General features: G+C 38.5%; 2 protein-coding genes and 1 long non-coding RNA gene across 13 annotated transcripts in view; 1 reads left to right on the top strand and 2 right to left on the bottom strand.

Annotated features, from left to right (window-relative positions):
• Positions 1 to 366: 366 nt before the first annotated feature.
• Positions 367 to 2,473, bottom strand: LOC309625715. Its single transcript, XR_014242697.1, has 2 exons — positions 2,358 to 2,473; positions 367 to 1,174 (listed from the first exon to the last, which is right to left on the bottom strand). It is a non-coding gene; the product is annotated as an uncharacterized lncRNA (long non-coding RNA).
• Positions 1,170 to 23,923, top strand: part of ACBD5 (acyl-CoA binding domain containing 5) — a gene marked incomplete at its 3' end in the record, with an annotated part of 38,186 nt that continues 15,432 nt past the window's right edge. For 2 of the 10 annotated variants that reach the window (XM_082385497.1, XM_082385499.1), the window contains exons 1-10: positions 2,328 to 2,473; positions 2,662 to 2,830; positions 7,166 to 7,286; positions 10,893 to 10,965; positions 13,954 to 14,068; positions 14,172 to 14,204; positions 19,393 to 19,527; positions 20,453 to 20,656; positions 21,432 to 21,538; positions 22,530 to 22,797. In XM_082385497.1, coding sequence (XP_082241623.1) covers positions 2,459 to 2,473; positions 2,662 to 2,830; positions 7,166 to 7,286; positions 10,893 to 10,965; positions 13,954 to 14,068; positions 14,172 to 14,204; positions 19,393 to 19,527; positions 20,453 to 20,656; positions 21,432 to 21,538; positions 22,530 to 22,797 — 1,240 coding nt within the window. In that variant the 5' untranslated portion in view covers positions 2,328 to 2,458. Of the gene's footprint in view, positions 1,343 to 2,254; positions 2,474 to 2,661; positions 2,831 to 7,165; positions 7,287 to 10,892; positions 10,966 to 13,953; positions 14,069 to 14,171; positions 14,205 to 19,392; positions 19,528 to 20,452; positions 20,657 to 21,431; positions 21,539 to 22,529; positions 22,798 to 23,923 lie in introns of those variants that run through there. The other 8 variants (XM_082385500.1, XM_082385501.1, XM_082385502.1 and 5 more) reach the window with 7 other exon arrangements.
• MASTL (microtubule associated serine/threonine kinase like) overlaps positions 7,296 to 23,923 on the bottom strand; it is a 75,007-nt gene continuing 58,379 nt past the window's right edge. The window contains exons 12-13 of one of the 2 annotated variants that reach the window (XM_082385380.1): positions 23,543 to 23,600; positions 7,296 to 7,846 (exon numbers count right to left, since the gene is read on the bottom strand). In XM_082385380.1, coding sequence (XP_082241506.1) covers positions 23,569 to 23,600 — 32 coding nt within the window. In that variant the 3' untranslated portion in view covers positions 7,296 to 7,846; positions 23,543 to 23,568. Of the gene's footprint in view, positions 7,847 to 22,804; positions 23,601 to 23,923 lie in introns of those variants that run through there. The other variant, XM_082385379.1, reaches the window with a different exon arrangement.

Raw genomic sequence — 23,923 nt, 5'->3', positions numbered from 1 at the left:
TTTACCTTTCTTGTGGTCATGTGTAAGAAGTGGACCCATTCTTAATTAAAATATCTGTAGAAATACATGATCAATAATGATTTACTGCAGTGATCATTTCATAATGTATACAAATATCGAATCATTATGTTGCACACCTGAAACTAATATATTGTTATATGTCAATATATCTCAATTTAAAATAAATGCTTCATATTAGGCACTGTACTGAAAGTACTAAAAGGCATTAGTGTTCCATGAGATATATTTTAGGTAGAATTACAGGATTACATAATTGGAAGGCACCTTAGGAACTGATTCAATCCATCATATTCATCATTACATTTCAGTAGGAAGTACCACATCTAAACCAGCACAGCTACAAGAAGGAGCTACTTTTTAAATACCTTTTCCTGAATAACCTCAATTTCTTTTCTCCTTATGCTATTCTCCTTGATTGGAAATTCATAGTACCAGCAAATGGAAATACAACAGAAGTCACTGGCAGAAAAATTCTTATTCATCATAACTTAAAGACCAGTGTACTGTAAATTTGCTTATTACATAAGCTTTTATGAACAGTTGCTAAAATGGAGTCCTAGATATGAAATGAATACCCAAGCCCTCTTATAAGTATGCACGACTGACTGGAACTGAAAAGGATATATAATAAAAGAGCAAGGAAAAAGTAGTGGAAGCGGTAGATATTAAACACATAAAATCTCCCTAGTTGGACACTGTTAGTTTCTTTCACTCTGGTGTCCTGGAAAAAGTCCAAGAAATAAAGCAAGAGTTTTTTGCATTGACTCACTCCTGGCTCTGTCTACTTACTCCTGTACTTACTGCTACTTGACCTTGGGCAAATGAGTTAATATGGTTCAATTTCCTCATTGACAAACACCCTACAGCGTTTTTGGAATACATGTTATGTGCTTGGCAAGTATCAGGCACTCAGTAAGCCGTAGTTTTTATTACCTGGACGGTAATCTGAAAGCACACGATTTCAAAGTTAGTAAGCATCAGGAGCAAGAAATAAGACCCCAGTTCTCCGACTCCAGTCCAGTCCCACCGGGATACCTCTGAAAGGCACCACTGAGCGTCTATCCTTTTAGCTGGAAGCGGATGTGGTGTTTTGAAGTAGCACAAAGTGCGACGCAGCAGGAAGGCGGGATTTCCGTCGCAACAGTTCCAGCATCTGCGGGACAGAGAAAACGAACCGGAACAGGTGGGAGGAACGCCCGCCGCCAGAGGGAGGTGTCCGGAAGCGCCCGGAGCGGGGACTACATTTCCCACAAGCCCGCGGGGTAGGGCGAGGGGCGGGCGTCGGGGACCTTACCGGACGGCCTTGCCCGGCAATACCAAGGTAAATGCCGGCACTGCGGCTCCAAGGGAAGAGTAACTTAAGAGTCTGCGCCTAGATTTGGACTAGTCACCCTCCTAACCCATCCCGAACTGACAAAGGGACCTGGCGACTTTGGGATTTCCGGGCCGCAGGACTCCACCCCCAGAACCTATAGCAGTACCCCCGCGTTGGGCCTGGGGGCGCTTCCTAGATGCCTGAGGACGGGGGGCGATGTGCTAGAAAGGTGAAGGCCCAGGGTACCTCTTTCTAGGATTGATGATCCGTACAGGTCCCTTGTTCGCCCTTCCCCCACGCCCTGTCGCCCATTAGCTCGGGCTGGAGCTGTACGGAGCCCGGATCCCTAGGGATCGAAGTCGGGGGTGGTGCAAGGGAAGATGCTCTCCCTACCCCCGCCCAGTCTAAGTAGCGGGCAACCTCCCCTCTCCTTTGGTTGTTGCTCGGACGTCCTTGTCTCGGGGCGGCTAAAGCTGTCAAAGACCTGCGAGCCAAGCACTGCTAAGCACCTCCATCCAGCATCCCTAATCCTTTCATCTACCCTTTCGGGTGTTAGGAAGATTGCCGCTGGAGAGGCTAAGTAACTTGCCCTAGGTCGCAGAACTTAAATGGCAGAACTTAAGGTTCGCACCAGGCCTCTCTGGATCTAAAGCTCTTTGCTTAAGTCCCATCACCTTTCTCAAACCTTAACCTAAGAGAGGACAGGCGCTGGGGACCACAGTCATTTTTTTGCCCAGCGGTGCCCACACGCGCTGCAACCCCGCCTCGGCTGCCCTGGCGCCGACACATCTGTCGGGCCTGTTCAAACAGCGAGCCCGGGGCCCTCCGCCGATCCATCTCGCTGCTCTTCTTTTCCGCTTTCTCCGGCCCTTTTCCAGGGACAGACAGACGGCGCGCGTCATCGCCAAGGCTGCTGGGCGGGTGGGTGGAGTTTGCTGCGCGGCGACTGTGGCGGTAGCGAGTGGGTCCCCCCAAGACTCTGGGGCGGGGCTGCGGGGAGGGCGCGGACGGACAGACGGACCTCGCCGGGATGGGGGGTGTGGCCGCTCCGCCAGGGTCCTGCGGGTGGGTCAGCGGCACAGCGACCACCAGTGCCCGGGGCCCCTCCGCCTTCTGCTAGAAATGCTCTTCCTCTCGGTGAGTTGTTTTTCTGTCTGGGCGGCCCGGCCTCCCCAGCCTAGGTCACGCCCCCGGGAGGAGGAAGGAGCCGGGCCATCTCAGACTGTGTGGCCTGGATAGGGCAGGGCCACGGGGAACTGACCAGCTGCGCTCCGGGTCCTCCTCCCTTTGGGCATGTTGATCCGCGGCTGCGCTCCATGTTCCAGTTTCATGCAGGCTCCTGGGAAAGCTGGTGCTGCTGCTGCTGCCTGATTCCAGCCGACAGACCTTGGGACCGGGGCCGGCGCTGGAGGCTGGAGATGGCGGACACGAGATCCGTGCATGAAACCCGGTTTGAGGCGGCGGTGAAGGTGATCCAGAGTTTGCCGAAAAATGGTACGTGCACTTGGGCCCGGCTGGACAAGCCTTCTGCAGAGGCTTGAGGCCCCAGTTTCTGAATCTCACCTCCTTTAACCTTCTTTCTGCTTCTAGTCTTGCTTATTTAACCTACTTCTTTTTTTGCGTTGAAAAAGCATGTAACTGAAGGGGAGGTGTCGGATGGGAATTAATTGCCTGCTGATCTCTCAAGCCTGAGACAAATATATTATCCAGATTTTAAGCAGTTTATATTGTTGTCGAAAAGAAAAGTCCCTTAATGACTGCGGATTTGGGTATGTTTTTAAAAAATCTGGGATGGGGATGCCTAGGGCCGCATACTCATAAAGTCTACTTTTTGAGAACTTTTGATATGAAGGGAAAGAAAGGAAAGAGCAACTATATTCATTTGTAAAACGATTTCTCATATTTTAAAAGTACATATATATTTACTACTTAAAAAAAACAAACAAACCTGTTCTATGGTCCTAGTGTTCTCTTTTTCATACTCATGTGGGACCTTTGCAACTTGGGTGAAAAGTCATTGGAGCTGTTCTTTCATATTTAACCTGTCGTTTCTCTGGCTTCTGTCAAGATTTTTCTCTTTATCGTTGGTTTTGAGCAGTTTGATTATGATCTGTCTTGGTATGGTTTTCTTCATATTAATGCTGTTTGGGGTTTTGCAGCGCTTTTTGAATTTGTAATTTTATGTCTTTGACAAATGTTGGGAAGTTTAAGGCCGTTATTCAAATATTTTTTCGGTGGAGAGGCTTGGAAAGGGGGAATTTGACTTTTCACTTCATATCTTTCTGCAATAAATGTATATTTTTCCACAATAAACGTGTATTTTTTAAATAATACTTTTAACTACTATCATTGTGCCAGAGTGTAAAACTAACTGAATGTAACACTAATATATTACTATAGTATTTAATGTCATGTTCCCTATTTTCATTAATTATCATTTGGCTAAGTAATGAATGTTCAATACCATTAACAAACATTCATTAAGTGCAGATACAAAAGGTTTTGAAAACAAATATACACAAAATAGCTTTCCTTTTTGTAATCTCAAACACCAAATTGGAGGAGGATATATGAGGGATTGAAAGAAAAGAGTGAATGAACAAAATGTAGAGAAATAACATAGGAACTTATTTAGGTATTGATTTTTTAAATGTCTGATGAAGAGAGTTTACAGGAAGGCATGATTCTAAGAGTTTTGTTTAAATGGTACCTTCATCCTTCTAAACCACACGTTTTTATATTTTTTGAAAATTGATAGAGCTAGACTTGATGATAGTTTGCTATCTTTGCTGACACCATATATCACTTATTAGGAAACCCATATAAGTGTAAATACAGTTTGTGTTTATATAACATTTAAGAAGGTATTGCCAAGTTAAGAACCTCTGCCAAAGGGCAGCTGGGTGGGGCAGTGTTCAGTACTGTACTATTATCTCCTGAAACTAAATAGATAATAATTGAAGCAGAAGTATTGTTATAATTAATCATTAAATAGTTTTATAGTAAAACTTTTTTTTTTAATTTTTATTATTTTTAAAAATTTATTTTTTTATTTATTTATGGCTGTGTTGGGTCTTCGTTTCTGTGCTAGGGCTTTCTCTAGTTGTGGCAAGCAGGGGCCACTCTTCATCGCGGTGCGCGGGCCTCTCACTATCGCAGCCTCTCTTGTTGCGGAGCACAGGCTCCAGACGCGCAGGCTCAGTAATTGTGGCTCACTGGCCCAGTTGCTCTGTGGCATGTGGGATCTTCCTGGACCAGGGCTCGAACCCGTGTGCCCTGCATTGGCAGGCAGATTCTCAACCACTGCACCACCAGGGAAGCCCAGTAAAACTTTTAAGTTGTGTCATCTGTCCTGGATTATTTTGCAAATATTCTTATAGTTTATTTGTTGCTTGTTGCTTAATCTTTATGTATGGCATAAAGTTATAATGAATCCTATAGCACCTATGTTTGGTATGACCTTGACCTTTAGAAATTTATTTTCCTATATAATGTTTTAAACACATATCAAATGTATTGGGTTGGCCAAAAAGTTTGTTCAGGTTTTTCTGTAAGATGTTGTGTGTGAGCACCTTGAGGACAGAGACTATACTTTATCTAGTGTCTTATACACAGAATACATTCAATATATGTTATTAGTTTTTGCTCTAACCTAATGTATATGTTACTCACCTTAACCAATAAACTTTTAAATCTCAGTTGATTAACTTACTGAAGATATTATGAGATGAGGCTTTTGATGTTTTAAATTTAGGTTTGTGTCATTTAAATAGGTAACCTTTTTTTTTTTTTAATAAATAAATTTATTTATTTATTTATTTATTTTTGGCTGCGTTGGGTCTTTGTTGTTGTGCACGGGCTTTCTCCAGTTGCGGCGAGCGGGGGCTACTCTTCGTTGCAGCACGCAGGCTTATTGCAGTGGCTTCTCTTGTTGCAGAGCATGGGCTCTAGGCTTGCGGGCTTCAGTAGTTGTGGCACGCGGGCTCAGTAGTTGTGGCTCGTGGGCTCTAGAGCACAGGCTCAGTAGTTGTGGCATACGGGCTTAGTTGCTCCGCGGCATGTGGGATCTTCCCAGACCAGGGCTCGAACCCGTGTCCGCTGCATTGGCAGGCGGATTCTTAACTGCTGCACCACCAGGGAAGTCCTAGGTAACCATTTTTAACTATAGTTTCTCCATTGTTTTCCCCTCTGCTATATAAAGACTGTATCATTGAAACACTGTATCTAATGGATACTCCTAAATGAGCATATATTGTGTAGATAATTTATTATTGTGATTTTGGAATTAATTATTCACTCCTGGCCAAACCTGAAACACCAGCTCTCAGCTTGTCTGTGTTGTAATTTTCACAATGTTTATAAACTACTAGCTTTTGATTACTACATGTTATCAGATTATTATGCAATCTATGAAGTTTTTTTTTTTTATAAATTTATTTATTTATTTTTGGCTGTGTTGGGTCTTTGTTTCTGTGCGAGGGCTTTCTCTAGTTGTGGCAAGCGGGGGCCACTCTTCATCGCGGTGTGCGGGCCTCTCACTATCGTGGCCTCTCTTGTTGCGGAGCACAGGCTCCAGACGCGCAGGCTCAGTAGTTGTGGCTCACGGGCCTACTTGCTCCGTGGCATGTGGGATCTTCCCAGATCAGGGCTCGAACCCGTGTCCCCTGCATTGGCAGGCAGATTCTCAACCACTGTGCCACCAGGGAAGCCCTATGAAGTTTTAAAAACATCTTTTTACAGTTTTAATTTTTGTTTTCATAATAAATTTTGGAACAAAAGTAATACACAATAAATGTAAATTTTTTAAAAATGCAAATAAGCAAAAAAGAAACTAGAAGTAATCTATATGCCTATGACAGCGATATCTCTCCTCTTTTAACATTTTGACATGTTTCCTTCTACTCTGCTTTTTAAGTGTATAAGTACTTATTTTGTAAAAATGGATTGTGCTGGATATGCTGTTTTAAACTGCTGTTTAACTCTCATTTTATAGTAGATCTTGAAACTTTTCTCATGCTATTTTTTATATTTTTCTACAGTAAAAATTTTAAGGGCGCTAGTTATAAATAATCCCATAATTTATGTATATCATAATTATTTAGCCAGTTAGTTGTTATAAAACATTTATATTCCAATTTTTCTCTCTCATTAAGAGTATTGCAACTTATAGCACTTGTTCAAACAATTTGAAAACTTTAAACATAAAAAAGTTTATTGATAAGCTAGAAACATAAGCTAGACTGATTCTCAGAAAATTGGCATGTCCAAAACTACGGAGGTAGGAAGTGAGAAATCTGTTTTATCTTGGATTAATTCTTTTTCTACCACAGTACACACTGGTTGGCTTTAGCCAAAGTTCCTAATGCCCTGAGAAATCGGAAATTTGGCTAAGAGAAGTTGAATTTCTTACTGTTGCAGTTTTATTAAGCAGAGTATACATTTAACTTTCATTTGTGCTAGTCAGTGTGGTTTGTCACAAATTTTTAATAGAAATACCTTATTACAGTTGCATGATACAGTTATTCTATATTTTAATTTATTTGTTTTTTTTAAAATGACATTTGCCAGTTATTTTGGTTACATCTACAACATGTTTATTCATTTATTCTGTTATTTATTGAACTATATTAGGTGTTGTTATTAAAGTGTAAAATCTCAGAGTTTTTTCAAATCAAAGAAATAAACTGAGCCATAACTTTTGTTTCTGTAAAATAAGAATAAATTGTCTGAACTATTAATGAAATATTAAAAAGTCACTGTTAGTAAGGTAAGCATTAGCTCATCAATTGTGTTCTCCAAGTGATCTTACTTAATGTATGTTTCCAATAGGTTCATTCCAGCCAACAAACGAAATGATGCTCAAGTTCTATAGCTTTTATAAGCAGGCAACTGAAGGACCCTGTAAACTATCAAGGCCTGGATTCTGGGATCCTATTGGAAGATATAAATGGTAATTTTATGTAGACAGCTATGAAATAATTTTGAGTTTAATGACATAATAATCATATGACTGTTACTTATGTGGTTATGGATTATTCTGTGCACAAAGTATTCTAGGTGCTGGATACATTTTTATCCTCTATGTGCTCTTTCTTTTTTTCTTTAAACAAGGGTTTTTGTTTTTTTTTTATAAATTTCTTTATTTTTGGCTGCGTTGGGTCTTCATTGCTACACGCGGGCTTTCTCTAGTTGCAGTAAGCGGGGGCTACTCTTTGTTGCGGTGCGTGGGCTTCTCATTGCGGTGGCTTCTCTTGTTGTGGAGCATGGGCTCTAGGCACGCGGGCTTCAGTAGTTGTGGCACACGGGCTCAGTAGTTGTGGCTCGCGGGCTCTAGAGCGCAGGCTCAGTAGTTGTGGCGCACGGGCTTAGTTGCTCTGCGGCATGTGGGATCTTCCTGGACCAGGGCTCGAACCTGTGTCCCCTGCATGGGCAGGTGGATTCTTAACCACTGCGCCACCAGGGAAGCTCCCTCTGTGTGCTCTTAACACAATTTCACACAAATAGGAAGGTCTTGGGGAAGAAAAGAAGACAATAAAACCAAAAGAGGTAGATTTATCAAAGATATAAAAGCATTTTCAATTAGTGTTTCCTTTTATGGAGTTTGTTCTTTTTATTATGCCAAGAATAAGTCCCAAACTACATTAAAGGAACAACAGACTCTTCTGCCTCTTTTACCTGCCAAGAAGAAGAGTGACCTCTTGCTTGTCAGGTGACCTTGTTTGCTTTGAGCCATTGAGATAATAAATAACTAGGAGCATGACTCAGGTTCTGCCTTACTTTTTATCTAAGCTGTCACTCCTGTCCCACTGTACCTGAATAGAAATTTCATTTTTAATATATTTAATAGAATCACAAAATACCTCTGCCATGTTTCCAGTTGACTAACATTTGATGTTCTTAAACACTATTGAAGAGGTGACAAATGTCTAACAGGATGTCTGATGTCTAACGTGACCATACGTCATGTACGTCAGGAACAGAGTGTGCTAATTGGCAGAGTAAGTCTTTAAGAGCCACGTTTGTTTGTTTGTTTTAAATTTATTTTTATATTTATTTTTGGCTGTGTTGGGTCTTTGTTTCTGTGTGAGGGCTTTCTCTAGTTGCGGCAAGCAGGGGCCACTCTTCATCGCGGTGCGCGGGCCTCTCACTATCGCGGCCTCTCGTTGTGGAGCACAGGCTCCAGACGCGCAGGCTCAGTAGTTGTGGCTCACGGGCCCAGTTGCTCCGTGGCATGTGGGATCTTCCCAGACCAGGGCTCGAACCCGTGTCCCCTGCATTGGCGGGCAGATTCTCAACCACTGCGCCACCAGGGAAGCCCCAAGAGCCACATGTTTTGATGGCTAAGTTTCTTCACCCTGCATTGGAAGTCCTTAAACTCCTTTGAGGATTTCTTTTTTTTTTTTTTTTTAACATCTTTATTGGAGTATAATTACTTTACAATGGTGTGTTAGTTTCTGCTGTATAACAAAGTGAATCAGCTATACATACACATACATCCCCATATCGCCTACCTCTTGCGTCTCCCTCCCACCCTCCCTATCCCACCCCTCTAGGTGGTCACAAAGCACCGAGCTGATCTCCCTGTGCTATGTGGCTGCTTCCCACTAGCTATGTTACATTTAGTAGTATATGTAAGTCCATGCCACTCTCTCACTTCGTCCCAGCTTACCCTTCCCCCTCCCCGTGTCCTCAAGTCCATTCTCGATGTCTGCATCTTTATTCCTGTCCTGCCCCTAGGTTCTTCAGAACCTTTTTTTTGTTTGTTTTAGATTCCATATATATGTGTTAGTGTTCGGTATTTATTTTTCTCTTTCTGACTTACTGCACTCTGTTTGACAGTCTCTAGGTCCATCCACCTCACTACAAATAACTCAATTTCGTTTCTTTTTATGGCGGAGTAATATTCCATTGTATATATGTGCCACATCTTCTTTATCCATTCATCTGTCGATGGACACTTAGGTTGTTTCTGTGTCCTGGCTATTGTAAATAGAACTGCAACGAACATTGTGGTACATGACTCTTTTTGAATTATGGTTTTCTCAGGGTATATGCCCAGTAGTGGGATTGCTGGGTCATATGGTAGTTCTATTTTTAGTTTTTTAAGGAACCTCCATACTGTTCTCCATAGTGGCTGTATCAATTTACATTCCCACCAACAGTGCAAGAGGGTTCCCTTTTCTCCACACCCTCTCCAGCATTTATTGTCTATAGATTTTTTGGTGATGGCCATTCTGACTGGTGTGAGGTGATACCTCATCTTTGAGGATTTCTTAGTCCTGTACTTTCCTCTAAGATCTTTATGACTAGTCGTATTAGGTTAAATGTAAGAGCAATATGTTATTTAAGCTGTTTGAAGAAAATTTATTTATTTACTTAATGATTTTCCTCAGAATTGAACTTTGGTGGAGTTATACTGCTTCTGGAAAATATCTCTAAAATGAGAGGTTTTCTTTTTAGGCAAAAATTTCAAAGGGCTCTTCTCATTATTTGAGGCTTTAAAATTTTCCTGTCCCTCACATTTTCATTTTTTTTTTAGAAGTAAGAAACCTTTTCCATTTTTCAAGTGTTAGACTCTTATTTTTTTAATATAAATTTATTTATTATTTATTTATTTATTACTTTTGGCTGCGTAGTCTTCGTTGCTGCCTGCGGGCTTTCTCTAGTTGTGGCGAGTGGGGGCTGCTCCTCATTGCGGTGCGTGGGCTTCTCACTGCAGTGGCTTCTCTTGCTGTGGAACATGCGCTCTAGGCGCGTGGGCTCTAGAACGGAGGCATGGGCTTCCCTGGTGGCACAATGGTTAAGAATCCGCCTGCCCATGCAGGGGACATGGGTTCGAGCCCTGGTCCGGGAAGGTCCCACATGCTGCGGAGCAACTAAGCCCGTGTGCCACAACTACTGAGCCTGCTCTCTAGAGCCCGTGAGCCACAACTACTGAGCGCGCGAGCCACAACTACTGAAGCCCAGGCGCCTAGAGCCCGTGCTCCACAACAAAACAAGCCACCGCAATGAGAAGCCCGCGCACTGCAACGAAGGGTAGCCCCTGGTCACCACAACTAGAGAAAGCCCACGTGCAGCAACGAAGACCCAATGCAGCCAAAAAAAAAAAAAAAAAAAAAAAATTAACCAAAACTTCTGTTCATTTGAAACATGACTGTGACAGTTCATGTAGAGTTTCTAAAATGTTCATTTTTGTCACTGTTATTTATAATGATATAAAGACTTTTAAAGAGTTCTTAGCAAATAATTATGAACAGTCTACGGTCTCTATAATCTATATAGAGATTATAGAGACTATATAATGTAGTCCCTATAATTTATGGCCTATAGATAGGTTTATACTTCTTAGTTTTAGCTACTATTTAATTTGCCATTTTATTCACTGTGATATTTTTCTTCAAGGTGGTGCATTTAAAGAGATCCTTTGGAAACATTAATATAGCTTTAAGTAAAGCCTGTTTTAAATTAATGATCCTATAGCAATAACTATAAATTATATTCTGAGCAATTGAAATCAGGTGTCTTTCTGTAGTTAATTGGATATTTTTATTTCTAGGGATGCTTGGAATTCATTGGGTGATATGACCAAAGAGGAAGCCATGATTGCATACGTTGAAGAAATGAAAAAGGTAGGGAAAATAATTCACAATAGAAAATAAAACTACTTAGAGCAGTTTTTTTTTTTTTTTATTTATTAATTTTGGCTGTGCCAGGTCTTAGCTGTGGCCCATGGGATCTTCGTTGAGGCATGTAGGCTCTTTAGTTGTGGCATGAATGTGGGATTTAGTTCCCCGACAAGGGATCGGACCTGGGCCCCCTGCACAGGGAGCACAGAGTCCTACCCATTGGACCACCAGGGAGGTCCCTATTTAGAGCAGCTTTGATTTAGTTTTTTTATCAGGCAAATTAGCTGCTTTGTTTTTAGGAACAAAGAGATTGTAATATGTTAGAATACAGAATCTAGATTACTGAGCTTATCAGGGCTTTATCTGTCTCATTAAAGTTCATCTTAAGGTAAATGTTTTTTCCTTCAGATGTGCCACATTGTGGGGACATGCTATTTTCTTTTCTTTCTTTTTTTTTTTTAATTTTTATTTATTTATTTATTTATTTATTTATTTATTTATTTATTTATTTATTTATGGCTGCGTTGGGTCTTCGTTTCTGTGCGAGGGCTTTCTCTAGTTGCGGCAAGTGGGGGCCGCTCTTCATCGCGGTGCGCGGGCCTCTCATTATCGCGGCCTCTCTTGTTGCGGAGCACAGGCTCCAGATGTGCAGGCTCAGTAATTGTGGCTCACGGGCCCAGTTGCTCCGCGGCATGTGGGATCTTCCCAGACCAGGGCTCGAACCCGTGTCCCCTGCATTGGCAGGCAGATTCTCAACCACTGCGCCACCAGGGAAGCCCCTCTTTTCTTTTTTTAAATAAGTTTATTTATTTTATTTTATTTATTTTTGGCTGCATTGGGTCTTTGTTGCTGCATGCGGGCCTTCTCGAGTTGCGGCGAGCGGCTACTCTTCGTTGTGGTGTGCCAGCTTCTCATTGCAAGGGCTTCTCATTGCAATGGCTTCTCGTCGTGGAGCACAGGCTCTAGGCACGTGGGCTTCAGTAGTTGTGGCACACGGGCTCAGTAGTTGTGGCTTGTGGGCTCTAAAGCGCAGGCTCAGTAGTTGTGGCGTACGGGCTTAGGTGCTCCATGGCATGTGGGAATCTTCCCAGACCAGGGCTCGAACCCGTGTCCCCTGCATTGGAAGGCAGATTCTTAACCACTGTGCCACCAGGGAAGTCCCATGTTTTCATTTTTTCATCTTTCTTATCTTTCTCTATCGTTGACTTCTGCAGAAAGTATACAGATAGGAATCTTTTCAAATACTGATTTCCCTTACTCAGGAGTGTGGGACTTAACTGGGCTGTCTTGAAAACATTTCTGTTTTGAAACTTTATGAGAAATACGTAAAAAGACTGCCCAACAGTGTTCTCATACAAGTGTTGACTCATAAGTCGAGATGTTTCTATCACTGGATTTATCAGTAACAAGCATTTTTCTGTGAATGCAAAAATCCTTCAGAAGCAGAATAAGACAAGGATGCTTTTAGTTTCTCTGGTAACTAGTAAAGAGGGCATTCTTTATTAACTAGCTCTTCAAGGAGCAAATTAATGAAGAAATCATGGATTTTTAAAGATGATCTTACTGCCTTTTTATAAAGGAACATTTGTATTGATATGTTGGTAATGGATCAGAAGTTGTGAAATCTAGATCTGTATAATAATCTTAAATAATCTTTGAACATAGAGAAAATATGTAAAAAAGGAATATTTTTTTTTCATGTAGAATAAGATAAATTTTATTGTAATTAGAAAAAGATTTAAATATTTTAAAAATGGTAGAACCGCTAATACATTACAGTTACTGCTTAAAAGCTCTTAATTCAGAGTAATTCAGCAACCTAAGAGAAAAAGAGCTGACTCCCCTCATTACCCAAGGCAATGTTGTGGTGAATTTTAATTATAAAGATTGGTTCAGTATTTGTAGGAATATTTTTTTGCCAGATGCTTTGATAGTGTTAACCTCTGTAGTACTTTTTATTTGGTAGATTCAGAGTAATTTGTTTTGTTTTAATGTCTTCTACATTGCTCAAAGTTGTGCACTTTGTTACATTTTCACAGTTTTTATTTGGTGGACTTTGTTTTTCTATAAAAGAGGTCAGAGCTTAGTTCTTTTGGCTGTTAAGTACATCAGTAGCAGAACAAAGGAGTCTTTCAAAAGCAGAGAGAGAACGATAATGTACAGCTTTGGTTTGATAACATTCTTTTTTCTTTAAATATTGTTATAATCTTTCCTCATTCCCTCCATTTTAACTATTTAGTGGTAATTACTTTTAATTGTATTTTGTAGATTGATACAGAAAAGACATGTGTGTATATATATATCCTATTATTTAAAAAAAGAAAGAAAACCAATAATGGTATCATATTAAACATACTGTGCAGCTACTAGCTTTTTGCCTGTAAAAAAAAATTTATAGATATTTTTCCAGTCAGCACACACAGAACTAATCTTAGTCTTTTTAATATCTACAAGATATTCCATATATAGAAATACTTTATTTTGTCAGTCATCAGTTGATGGCTCTTTATTTGAATACTTTTTCACCTAATTTACCTTGCTCTTTAAACTTGATGATTCTAAATTGGCCCGTAGTTATGAAGGTGTCTGAAAGTGGTTGCCATTTCCTACTTTACTTAACACCCTTTTAAAAACACTACCTTGGTTTTAAAGAACAGACATAATAATTTTACTCTAACCCCACAATTTTCTATTTTATTTTACATTAGTGCCTTTAGTGCTTAATGCACAATCTATAGCTTATTATATAAAATTTTACATGAAGCTTATGTAAAATAGTTTCCAAAATGAGAACGCTTTTAAATCTTTACTTGAAATTTTCCTAGGGTGGTATATGCATCAATATGTAATTAACATAGATACTTTCAGGAGTCTATAAAAGCACTTCAAATCTCAAAGTTATCGGTAAGTAAATTATAAATATATTATTTGGTGCTAGTGTGGATCACATTAATAGTTTGTTTTCACAGGATTTGTTTCTTTTGATTACAGATTCTTGAAACTATGCCAATGACTGAAAAAGTTGAAGAATTGCTACATGTCATTGGTCCGTTTTATGAAATTGTAGAAGACAAAAAGAGTGGCAGAAGTTCTGATTTAACCTCAGGTTGGACTCTTTTACCTAGTTTTTCATTCAGCAGCTGATATATTATGCATGTATTAATATTTATATTATATGTCTAATTTTTTTTTTTACTTTCACATGCCAGTCCAAGTGGAGAAAATCTCTAAATACTTAGAAGGTAGGAATAATGAAATCCATGTAAAACTTTGGTTTAAAATTTATATGCCAAAAGAACTCTGCACAAATTTATATAACTTATGGGCTTTTCACTCAAGAGTTTTCTTTCAAGCAAATACATTTGCACAAAGTTCCAAAATATTATAAACCCTAATTTTTTTTTCAGAGTTTTAAAAAAATTTTTATTTTATATTGGAGCATAGTTGATTAACAATGTTGTGTTAGTTTCAGTGTACAACGAAGTGATTCAGTTATACATATACATGTATCTCTTCTTTTTCAAATTCTTTTCCCATTTAGGTTATTACAGAATATTGAACAGAGTTCCCTGTGCTATTCAGTAGGTGCTTGTTGGTATAAACCGTAATTTTTACCCTTAGGTTATTAAAACATGACAGATGGTTCATTTGTATACAAAATTATAACAATTCATGGTTTTATTTTTATGATTCATATTTCATATTTTCTATTTTGCTTTATGAATTATATTAGCTAATTATATTAGCTATTATATTGCTATGGCTGAAATGACTTGCTAGCTAATTTTAAGTGAATATGTTTATAGTATGGTTTAACTCTAGAGTAGCTAGCTAAAACAAGACGTCAGTGAATTCACCTCACTTGGTCTTTTTTTTTAGAGTTCTGTTTTCATGTTCTCAGTAATGAATTGAAAGTCGTATCATTTTACGTACTAGCAGGAGATGAATAATCTGCAGATTTGCTGGTATTAGCCATAAACATTTGCTCTTTAAATTGTTTTAGAAAACAGAGTGAAATGAGCTCGTAGGAGTCATTCTAAATGACAATTATATATGTTTTAAATAAAAATCAGCCTGGCCATCCGTTTTTTTTTCTTGGCATTCCATTCACAAGGCATCTTTTACTAATTGATCGAAACAGTAATCTTCCTGTTCTGTCATAAGGCCTGCAGTTTGTGTCCGCCATAGTAACTGATGGTGACTTTTACTGGGCATAACTCTGTACCACACCCTCTGTATCTGATTTGTCTACCTAGAGGGGTCAAATATTAACAAATAATCTTCTTTATAATTCATACTTATTCAAGTCAGAAAAAAAAAATAAATGTTTTCTGTTTGTGAAGTGTGTTATTAGGATGCAGAGGGGAATAAATCAGGACCTGCTTTGGTTGTGTCCAGCCTACTGCCAGAGGCAAATGTTGAAACAACTAGCTATAAAAACAAGGAAGAGTGAAAAATGATAATAAAGGCTCAGATCCATAATCCCTTAGCTATAATTTAAGAGTTCAAAAGGCTTGATAAAGCTTTTTTGATAACCCATTTGAGAGCAAAACCTGTCCTAACATGAACAGGAGGAGCAAACCTTGACCTTAAATGACATGAGGCTATTTTAAGTTTTTATCCTATTTTGTACGGCTCTTATATTTTGCTACAAATATCTTAATTTTTTTTTTTTTTTTTTAGTTAGAGCTGTCTTAGACTCTGTTGAAGGTATCATATACTATACATTATGTATAGTATATGACCTTTGCAAAATTAGAAAACTCTGGATTTCAAATCATACCTAGATCCAAGAGTTGTAAGGGATGCGGACCTATACCATAATTTATTTAACCTGTACCACTCTAATGGAATTTAGATTGTTTCCTCTTCTGATCTTCAAAAGATGCTGCTGAAAGTAACCATGTACAGATGTCACTTTACATATGTGGAAGTATATCTGTAAGAAATTATATTAGAAATATAATCATTGGATCAAAGGATGTGGGCGTTTGATGAGTGTTTCCAATTTTGTAAGATATTGCCAAGTTGCAAGACAGTTTGCAATCTTGAGTTTGTTTCTTAAATAAAGAGTCTTGTTAAAAGTAGCCATTTAGGCCCAGTAGAACAGATTATCTATGTCACATGGGCTTTTTCAGAATATATATACATAGTAAGTTTTGAAATCAGGAAGTGTAAGCTCTCCAACTTTGTTCTTTTTCAACATTGTTTTGACTATACTTTTTTTTTTCTGGCCATGCCACACGGCTTGCGGGATCTTAGTTCCCTGATCAGGAATCGAACGCATGCCCCCTGCAGTGGAAGTGCAGAGCCCTAACCACTGGACCACCAGGGAATTCCCATTTTTGACTATTCTTGATTCCTTGCATGTCCCTATGAACTTCAGAATCAGCTTGTCAGTTTTTGCAAAAATGGCCAGCTGGAATTTTGTTAGGGATTGCAATGAATCATAGATCACTTTTGGAAGTATTGTCATCTCAACAATATTGTCTTCTAATCCATTTATTTAAATGTTCTTTAATTTCTTTCAATTGCTGGTTATTTTATTCTTTTGCTGCTATTGTAAATTGAATTTTCTAATTTCATTTTTCGATTGTTTGTTGGTAGCTTGTAGAAATACAATTAATTTTTCTATATTGATCTTGTATCTTGCAACCTTGCTTGACCATTTATTAGTTCTAATAGTTTTTTTGTAGATTACTTAGGATTTTCTATGTATAAGAGCATGTCATCTGCAGAGATCGTTTTACTTCTTCCTTGTCAGTCTGGATGCCTTTAATTTATTTTTCTTGCCTGATTGCCCTAACTAGAACTTCCAGTACAGTATTAAATAGAGATGACAAAAGCAGACATCTTTGTCCTTTTTTTTTAAAATTAATTTATTTTATTTTTGGCTGCGTTGGGTCTTCGTTGCTGTGCGCGGGCTTTCTCTAGTTGTGGCGAGCAGGGGCTGCTCTTCGTTGAGGTGCACGGGCTTCTTATTGCGGTGGCTTCTCTTGTTGTGGAGCGTGGGCTCTAGGCGCACGGGCTCAGTAGTTGTGGCACACGGGCTTAGTTGCTCTGCTGCATGTGAGATCTTCCTGGACCAGGGCTCGAACCCGTGTCCCCTGCACTGGCAGGCAGATTCTTAACCACTGCGCCACCAGGGAAGCCCAGACATCTTTGTCTTTTTCCTTATTTTAGCAACAAAACATTCAGTCTTTTAACATTAAGTATGATTCTAGTGAGTTTTCTTAGATGCCCTTTATCAGATTGAGGAAATTCTCTTGTATTCTCAATTTCTTCAGCGTTATATTCATGAAAGAGTGTTGGATTTTGTCAAGTGCTTTTTCTGCATCCGTTGTGATAATCTTGTGGCTTTTATCCTTTAGTCTATTAATATGGTGTACTACGTTGATTTTTGGATGTTGAGTAGGGCTTATTAGTAATTCTCTGTGCTTTCTGCAACTCTCGTCACAGAGCTGCTGTGATGCTGTCAAGTAGTTTTGCTGCAACCCTCCATTTGATGGGGGTTTTGGGGATTCCCTGATGCTTTGTTTTGTTGAAGGTGTCTGTGGGTGGTGAGTGTTTCTGTTTTTTATTTATTTTTTTGTCAGTTGTTTTTTTTTTTTTTTTCTGGTTGTCAGGGAAAGAGTAAGGGAGATTCAAAAGCTATGCTGCCATCATGATTCTCTAAGAGAGAATAGACCATAATGCCCATGATAGAGTTGAATTTTTACTCCTTAGTTCTACTAATTAGGGAATATAATAAGAATAAGAATATAGGCCTGACTGTTTAAGATGAATGGAGATTTTATATGTTATTTGGGATGCATGGGAGCCTCCAAAATGGACTTGTGTAATTGAAAATAAAGCCCAGAAGTTTATGGAGGAAGACCAGTGTTTTTGGCCAAGAGCCACTTAGGATGCCTTCAGTATCTCAGAGTTACGGAAATATAATTCCCAATATGACAGAATGGGGTTTACTAACCATCAGCATTGGCATCACATGGGAGCTTTATGGCAATCCAGAATCTTAGATTACCCCAGACTTACTGATTCAGAACCTACCTTTTAACTAGATCTCAGGTGATTCCTATCCATGTTAATGTTTGAGAAGCTTCCATGTATTTACTCTCAAGGTATGACTTTGGGTAATAGGACGATTTACCTTTTTAAGTGATTAATCACATTTACTAATGCTTTTTTTTAAAAAAAGCTTAACTGTAAAGACATAATAATGTAAGTTGTGCACCTGAAGCCCTAAAGGTAATAAAAGGATAAAAAACTTTTTAGTGGCTTCCCTGGTGGCGCAGTGGTTAAGAATCCGCCTGCCAATGCAGGGCATGCAGGTTCAAGCCCTGGTCTGGGAGGATCCCACATGCCGCGGAGCAACTAAGCCCGTGCACTGCAACTACTGAGCCAGCGCTCTAGAGCCTGTGAGCCACAACTACTGAGCCCGCGAGCCACAACTACTGAAGCCCGTGTGCCTAGAGCCCGTGCTCCGCAACAAAGAGAAGCCACCGCAATGAGAAGCCCGTGCACTGCAACGAAGTGTGGCCCCCGCTCGCCACGACTAGAGAAAGCCTGTGCGCAGCAACAAAGACCCAACACAGCCAAAAATAAATAAATAAATAAAGCTATTAAAAAAAAAAAAAAAACTGGGCTTCCCTGGTGGCGCACTGGTTAAGAATCCACCTGCCAATGCAGGGGACACGGGTTCGAGCCCTGGTCCGGGAAGATCCCACATGCTGCAGAGCAACTAAGCCCATGCACCACAACTACTGAGCCTGCACTCTAGAGCCCGTGAGCCGCAACTACTGAAGCCTGAGTGCCACAATTACTGAAGCACGCGCGCCTAGAGCCTGTGCTCCGCAACGAGAAACCACCGTAATGAGAAGCCCACGCACCTCAACGAAGAGTAGCCACCGCTTGCTGCAACTAGAGAAAGCCCACGCACAGCAACAAAGACCCAACGCAGCCAAAAATAAATAAATAAAATAAATAAATTAAAAAAAAACAAAAACAAAAACTTTTTAATGTAGTCCAACTATAATATTGATAAGATTGCTTTTAGGGCCAAAGCTATTTATGTTTTCAGCATGCTAGCCTATAGCAACTGTCTCTTCATTTACTGTGTATTAAAGATCATTCATCTCTTAACTTTACATTTTGATCAATGTTACCTTAAAAATAATTTATCCACTGCCTTGTTCAGAAAGGATTTAAGATAGCTTTATCATTTTGTTGTGAACTGATAACTGGAGGAATTAATGTAATGTACATATATTTACTGTGAAAGAAAATAATTCTGTTCATTATATGTTAAAATTCTAACTTTTTACTTCAAGATTATTTTATTAGTTATTTGTGAATTACAGTATTATTTTTAAATTACAACATGATTGTGTGCTATAGCATTATAGATTAAATGGTCATTTCATATTTTAGATCTTGGTAATGTTCTAACTTCTACACCAAATGCCAAAACTCTTAATGGTAAAGCTGAAAGCAATGATAGTGGAGCTGAATCTGAGGAAGAAGAGGCCCAGGAAGGCGTGAAAGGAGCAGAACAAAGTGATAACGGTAATCTTTGAGTTATGAGCTAATCACTCTACATTAACTAAGGCGAAAGGCTATGGAGAGGTTTGGACTTATTTGGCATTGTGTGTGATTAGGGCACGTGGAGGGATGTGGGCTGTTGACCTTATAACCAGGTTTGTTGTGGACCAAGAGGCTCTACTACAGAGTTCAAGGACAGCCAACCTTAAGCATAGATGGATTGACGTTAATTGAAGGCAAACGAGGATAGGCCACTCCTCTAGATGTAATGCCTGAAATGCTGCATTAGAAATGTATTCATTTAAGGTATTGTTTCCAATATGAATATGCATATGTTACCAAGGAGAGGAGACAAGTTAAATTCTCAATATCTTGTCAAGAATGGCATGGATTCCAGAGACTAGGATACAGGCAGAGATTCTGATGAAGAGGGAACATTGGAATCGTGGGGTACTGCATTAGGGGGGCCTTGTGAGTAAGAGTACCAGTGATTCTTGGGGAGACTAGTTTAGAAAGGGGAGGCAGAAAGACACTAAAACAAACCATACAGCTTAGTTTTGCCTTCACTTTCCAGTAAAGGCTGACAAATAATACCTTCTTTGAAGGCTCTTTTTATTGGCTATGTAGACCTATATATGGCTGGGTCTCATAGAGCAATTTGCCTATGCCCGAAAGAGTGAAAAGACCTCAAGAGATTTATCTCTTAAAAGGGGTTCTAGAAGATTCACAGGGAACTGAAGCAGTTTTGAAACCAGCACAGTTTGGGTGAGCTCTCAGCATATAATTAACCCCTTTTTAAGGAGCACCCACCCCATCTCTCTGATCCACATAGGAAGCCCTTCAAATGGATTATGATAGGCTGGGGAAATGACTACCTGATATTAGAACATAGTGTACAGAAGTTTTCCTACAGTGAATTTTTATGAATCTCTCCATTTTCACATAAAAGATAAGAAAATGATGAAGAAATCTGCAGACCATAAGAACTTGGAAATCGTTGTCACTAATGGCTATGAAAAAGACAGCTTTGTTCAGGGTGTACAGAACGACATTCATGCCAGTCCTTCCCTGAATGGCAGAGGCGCTGAGACAGTAAAATCTGTAGATCAAAACTTGGAGCAAACTGAAAAAACTGCTGTCTGCGTTCACCAAGGTACTGTCCCATCAAAGTTGTTTCTCTGGCTTCTTTCCTATGAATAATATATTCTTGTAATAATTTTAGGATATTTAGGAGCTGTTGAGAATTTTAAAAACCTCTATTCAGTAACATCTTAAGGTTTATTAATATTATAAGGGTTTATAGCTTTGAAAGACCAAAATAGGGCCAAGGCTTTTATATTTTTCTTGAAATATTTTTTATTGTGTTTTTGTATGGAATTTTAAAATAAAATCTTTGAAATTTTTACTTTTATTACTGATGTTTCTTTTAACTCACATCTCTAATTAGATGATACTTTTGTTCTCAGGTCAGCAAAATAAGGGTAAGTTACGGTTCTAGGAGTGAGCCTATAGTGTGTATACAGTGAATTATTGACATTGCTGTAATTCACTAGAGAAACCAAGAAGTACCATTTCTTAATATAACAACCAAATGTGCACAGTTGCATCCCAAATTTAGGGTCCTAGCCGGTAGTCAGTTTTTTCTTATAAAGTTATTAGGTTTTTATAAGTTTGATCTGGACAGTGTCTTTTTATAATTCCATGATAAATACTTTGTAATCTTTTTACATAAAAATTACTGACTAAATTTAAAATTTTGGTAAGTTAAAAGAAAGTAAATCAAATTTATCTCCCAATATGAAATGGTAAATCAAATTTATCTCCCAATATGAAAATAATAAAGGGCAGATAAATTTTGAAAATGTAATAAATGCATTTGTCTTCAATTAGAGAATAATTATTCTTCCCGGACATTTGTATATATTTAGATGTAAATGATGATCATGTTGAAGATGTTTCAGCAATTCAGCATTTGACGAGTGATTCAGACAGTGAAGTTTACTGTGATTCCATGGAGCAATTTGGACAAGAAGAGGTAAAAATGACATTTTTTAATTGGTAAATTTTCAAAGTGATATATCAGAATTCCATGCATAACTTCTGTTAATAACAGATGTGTATGCTGTTCACCACTTTGAAAACATACCTCTAACATGTTTAAATGTTTGTATTTTGTTTTTTTTGTGAATTAAAAAATACATAAAATTCCTGAATATTCAAAAATGTTTAAATATTATAATTTATAATGTATTTACCTTTATAAATATTCTGAGAGAGGTGGGATGGGAGGCAGAAGGTGAACTCCTTATGCTAGTCCTTATGTTTGAGACATTGATAACAGTCAAGAAGATTGAATAATTTCAAACAAATAAATCTGTTCTTCACATTGACTAATACATTGGACTGAAATTTTAAGTGGAAATACTTTTCAAATTTCAGTTAATTAAGATTTGGTATTGAAAACTAACATTTGGAAAACCATTAAAAGTACATGAATTTTTTTTTTTTCTCTTGGACAACTTTTTCTGATAACGATCAGGGTGGTTTTGACGGCTTTATTTATGTTCGTTGTTTTTACATCCTCCCCCTGGTCTTTCCCCACCCCTGTTCTAACACAGTGCTTTTTAAATTTTTAAAATTTATTTTGTTTTATTTTTTATTTTAAAATTAAATTAATTTAAAAATTTTAAAATTTATTTTTTTATTTTATTGAAGCATAGTTGATTTACAGTGTTGTGACAGTGCTTTTTGAATACAGTAACTCTGGATATTTAAATGTTTCTTGGATGAATGACTGAGTCACGAGCACAGTTCACTGCCAAACATCTCAGTTCTTTGCTTGTATATAAATCGTCTCTATCCCATTTCTCCCCTACAGATGGGAGGCAGAATATGAATTGAAGACATTTTTTAGAAAAATAATATTTTCTATAATAACATTACAAAAATACCGCTTTATAAAACCAGTCATTCTTCGATTGTCATGGAAACTTTGTGGTGTATAACTACGTGCTTTACATTTGTAGTCTTTAGATAGCTTTACGTCAAACAATGGACCATTTCGCTATTACTTGGGTGGTAATCCCAGTCAGCCCTTGGAAAGTTCTGGTTTTCCTGAAGATGTTCAAGTATCTCCTGGGAATGGCAACAGGGGGGACACACAGGCGGCAGCAGTGGAAGGCAAAGGTGAAGTAAAGCATGGAGGAGAGGATGGCGGGAGTAACAGTGGAGCGCCGCACCGTGAGAAACAGGCTGGAGAAAGTGAGGAATTCTCTAACATCAGGAGAGGGAGAGGTGTGTAGCGCTTGTTTTTTGTTCTCACTGTCTTTATAAACGAATTAATGAAATGGGGAGGTTCTAGATAGGAGAGGCACCAGGACTGTCCCTCTGCAAAGGGAATGTTGAAAGTTATCCTCGCGGAACATCTGACCATTTTCCTTTATGTCTGGTTCTCTCCTTTGACTCTACAGGGCATAGCAGTGTATTCTTTGAAGGTGTGGGAGAAAACATGTCTATTTCCACATCTTTTATGCAGTTTTTTAAGGTAGCCAAATTTATGTTGTATCACCTCCTTGAACACTCACTTACTGATTGCTCCAGCTGTGCTGCTGCTTTTTTCCTACTATAGGTGAAAATCTGAATTCCTTATTGTTTCCCATTTCCCCGCTTAAGTCAAAAGACATCATTTCAAGCTGATAAATCAAGTAATAGAGATAAAAGAACATTTAACAGTACAGAGGGAAACATTAAGAATATTAATGTGATCAGGTAATAAAGAGTTGAGTGGGGAAGAAAAGTAGGAATATTAATTTACAGTTGTTTATAGTAAAGAATCAATAGGTACTGTCAAAATAGCCATTTGAACAAAAAGAAACCTTTCTAATTTATCAGAAAAAAATACACATTTTTAAAAAAGCAGTGAAAACAAACCATGTAGTAAAATATTTTTTAAAACTCATAAAACAATGCATAATATAAAAGACTTAAGATCAAATGCATTTGTGAAAGCAGTACAAGTAAACAGGCTCTACTCACCTACTTAAAGAAGAAGGTATTTGGATTGGTTCACAAAACAAAGCATAACTTCATGCTGTAGTCTACAAGAGGCATATTCAGAAAGTAAAAAATTAAAGTATAGGCAAAGGTATCTCACACAAATGCACATTAAAATAAAACAAGGTTAGTAATCTTGATATCAGGGAAGATTAATTTCAGGACAAAAAGTATTAAGATAAAGAGGGCCACTTGTAATGTTAAGGTGTGCAGTAGAGACTTAAAATTGTTAATATCTTATATAACATCAACACTTCAAAAAGCAAAATCTGCAGATGATATAAGGAGAAATAGGGAAAATCATATTAATATTCAGGAGACTTTAATGTACTTCTTTTGGTCTATATGAGAGTATAAGGACAAAAAC

This window comes from Balaenoptera borealis (assembly GCF_965194805.1).
Source record: "Balaenoptera borealis genome assembly, chromosome: 3".
In the NCBI taxonomy this organism is placed as follows: Eukaryota; Metazoa; Chordata; class Mammalia; order Artiodactyla; family Balaenopteridae; genus Balaenoptera; species Balaenoptera borealis.
This window is presented reverse-complemented; position numbering and strand designations above follow the sequence as displayed.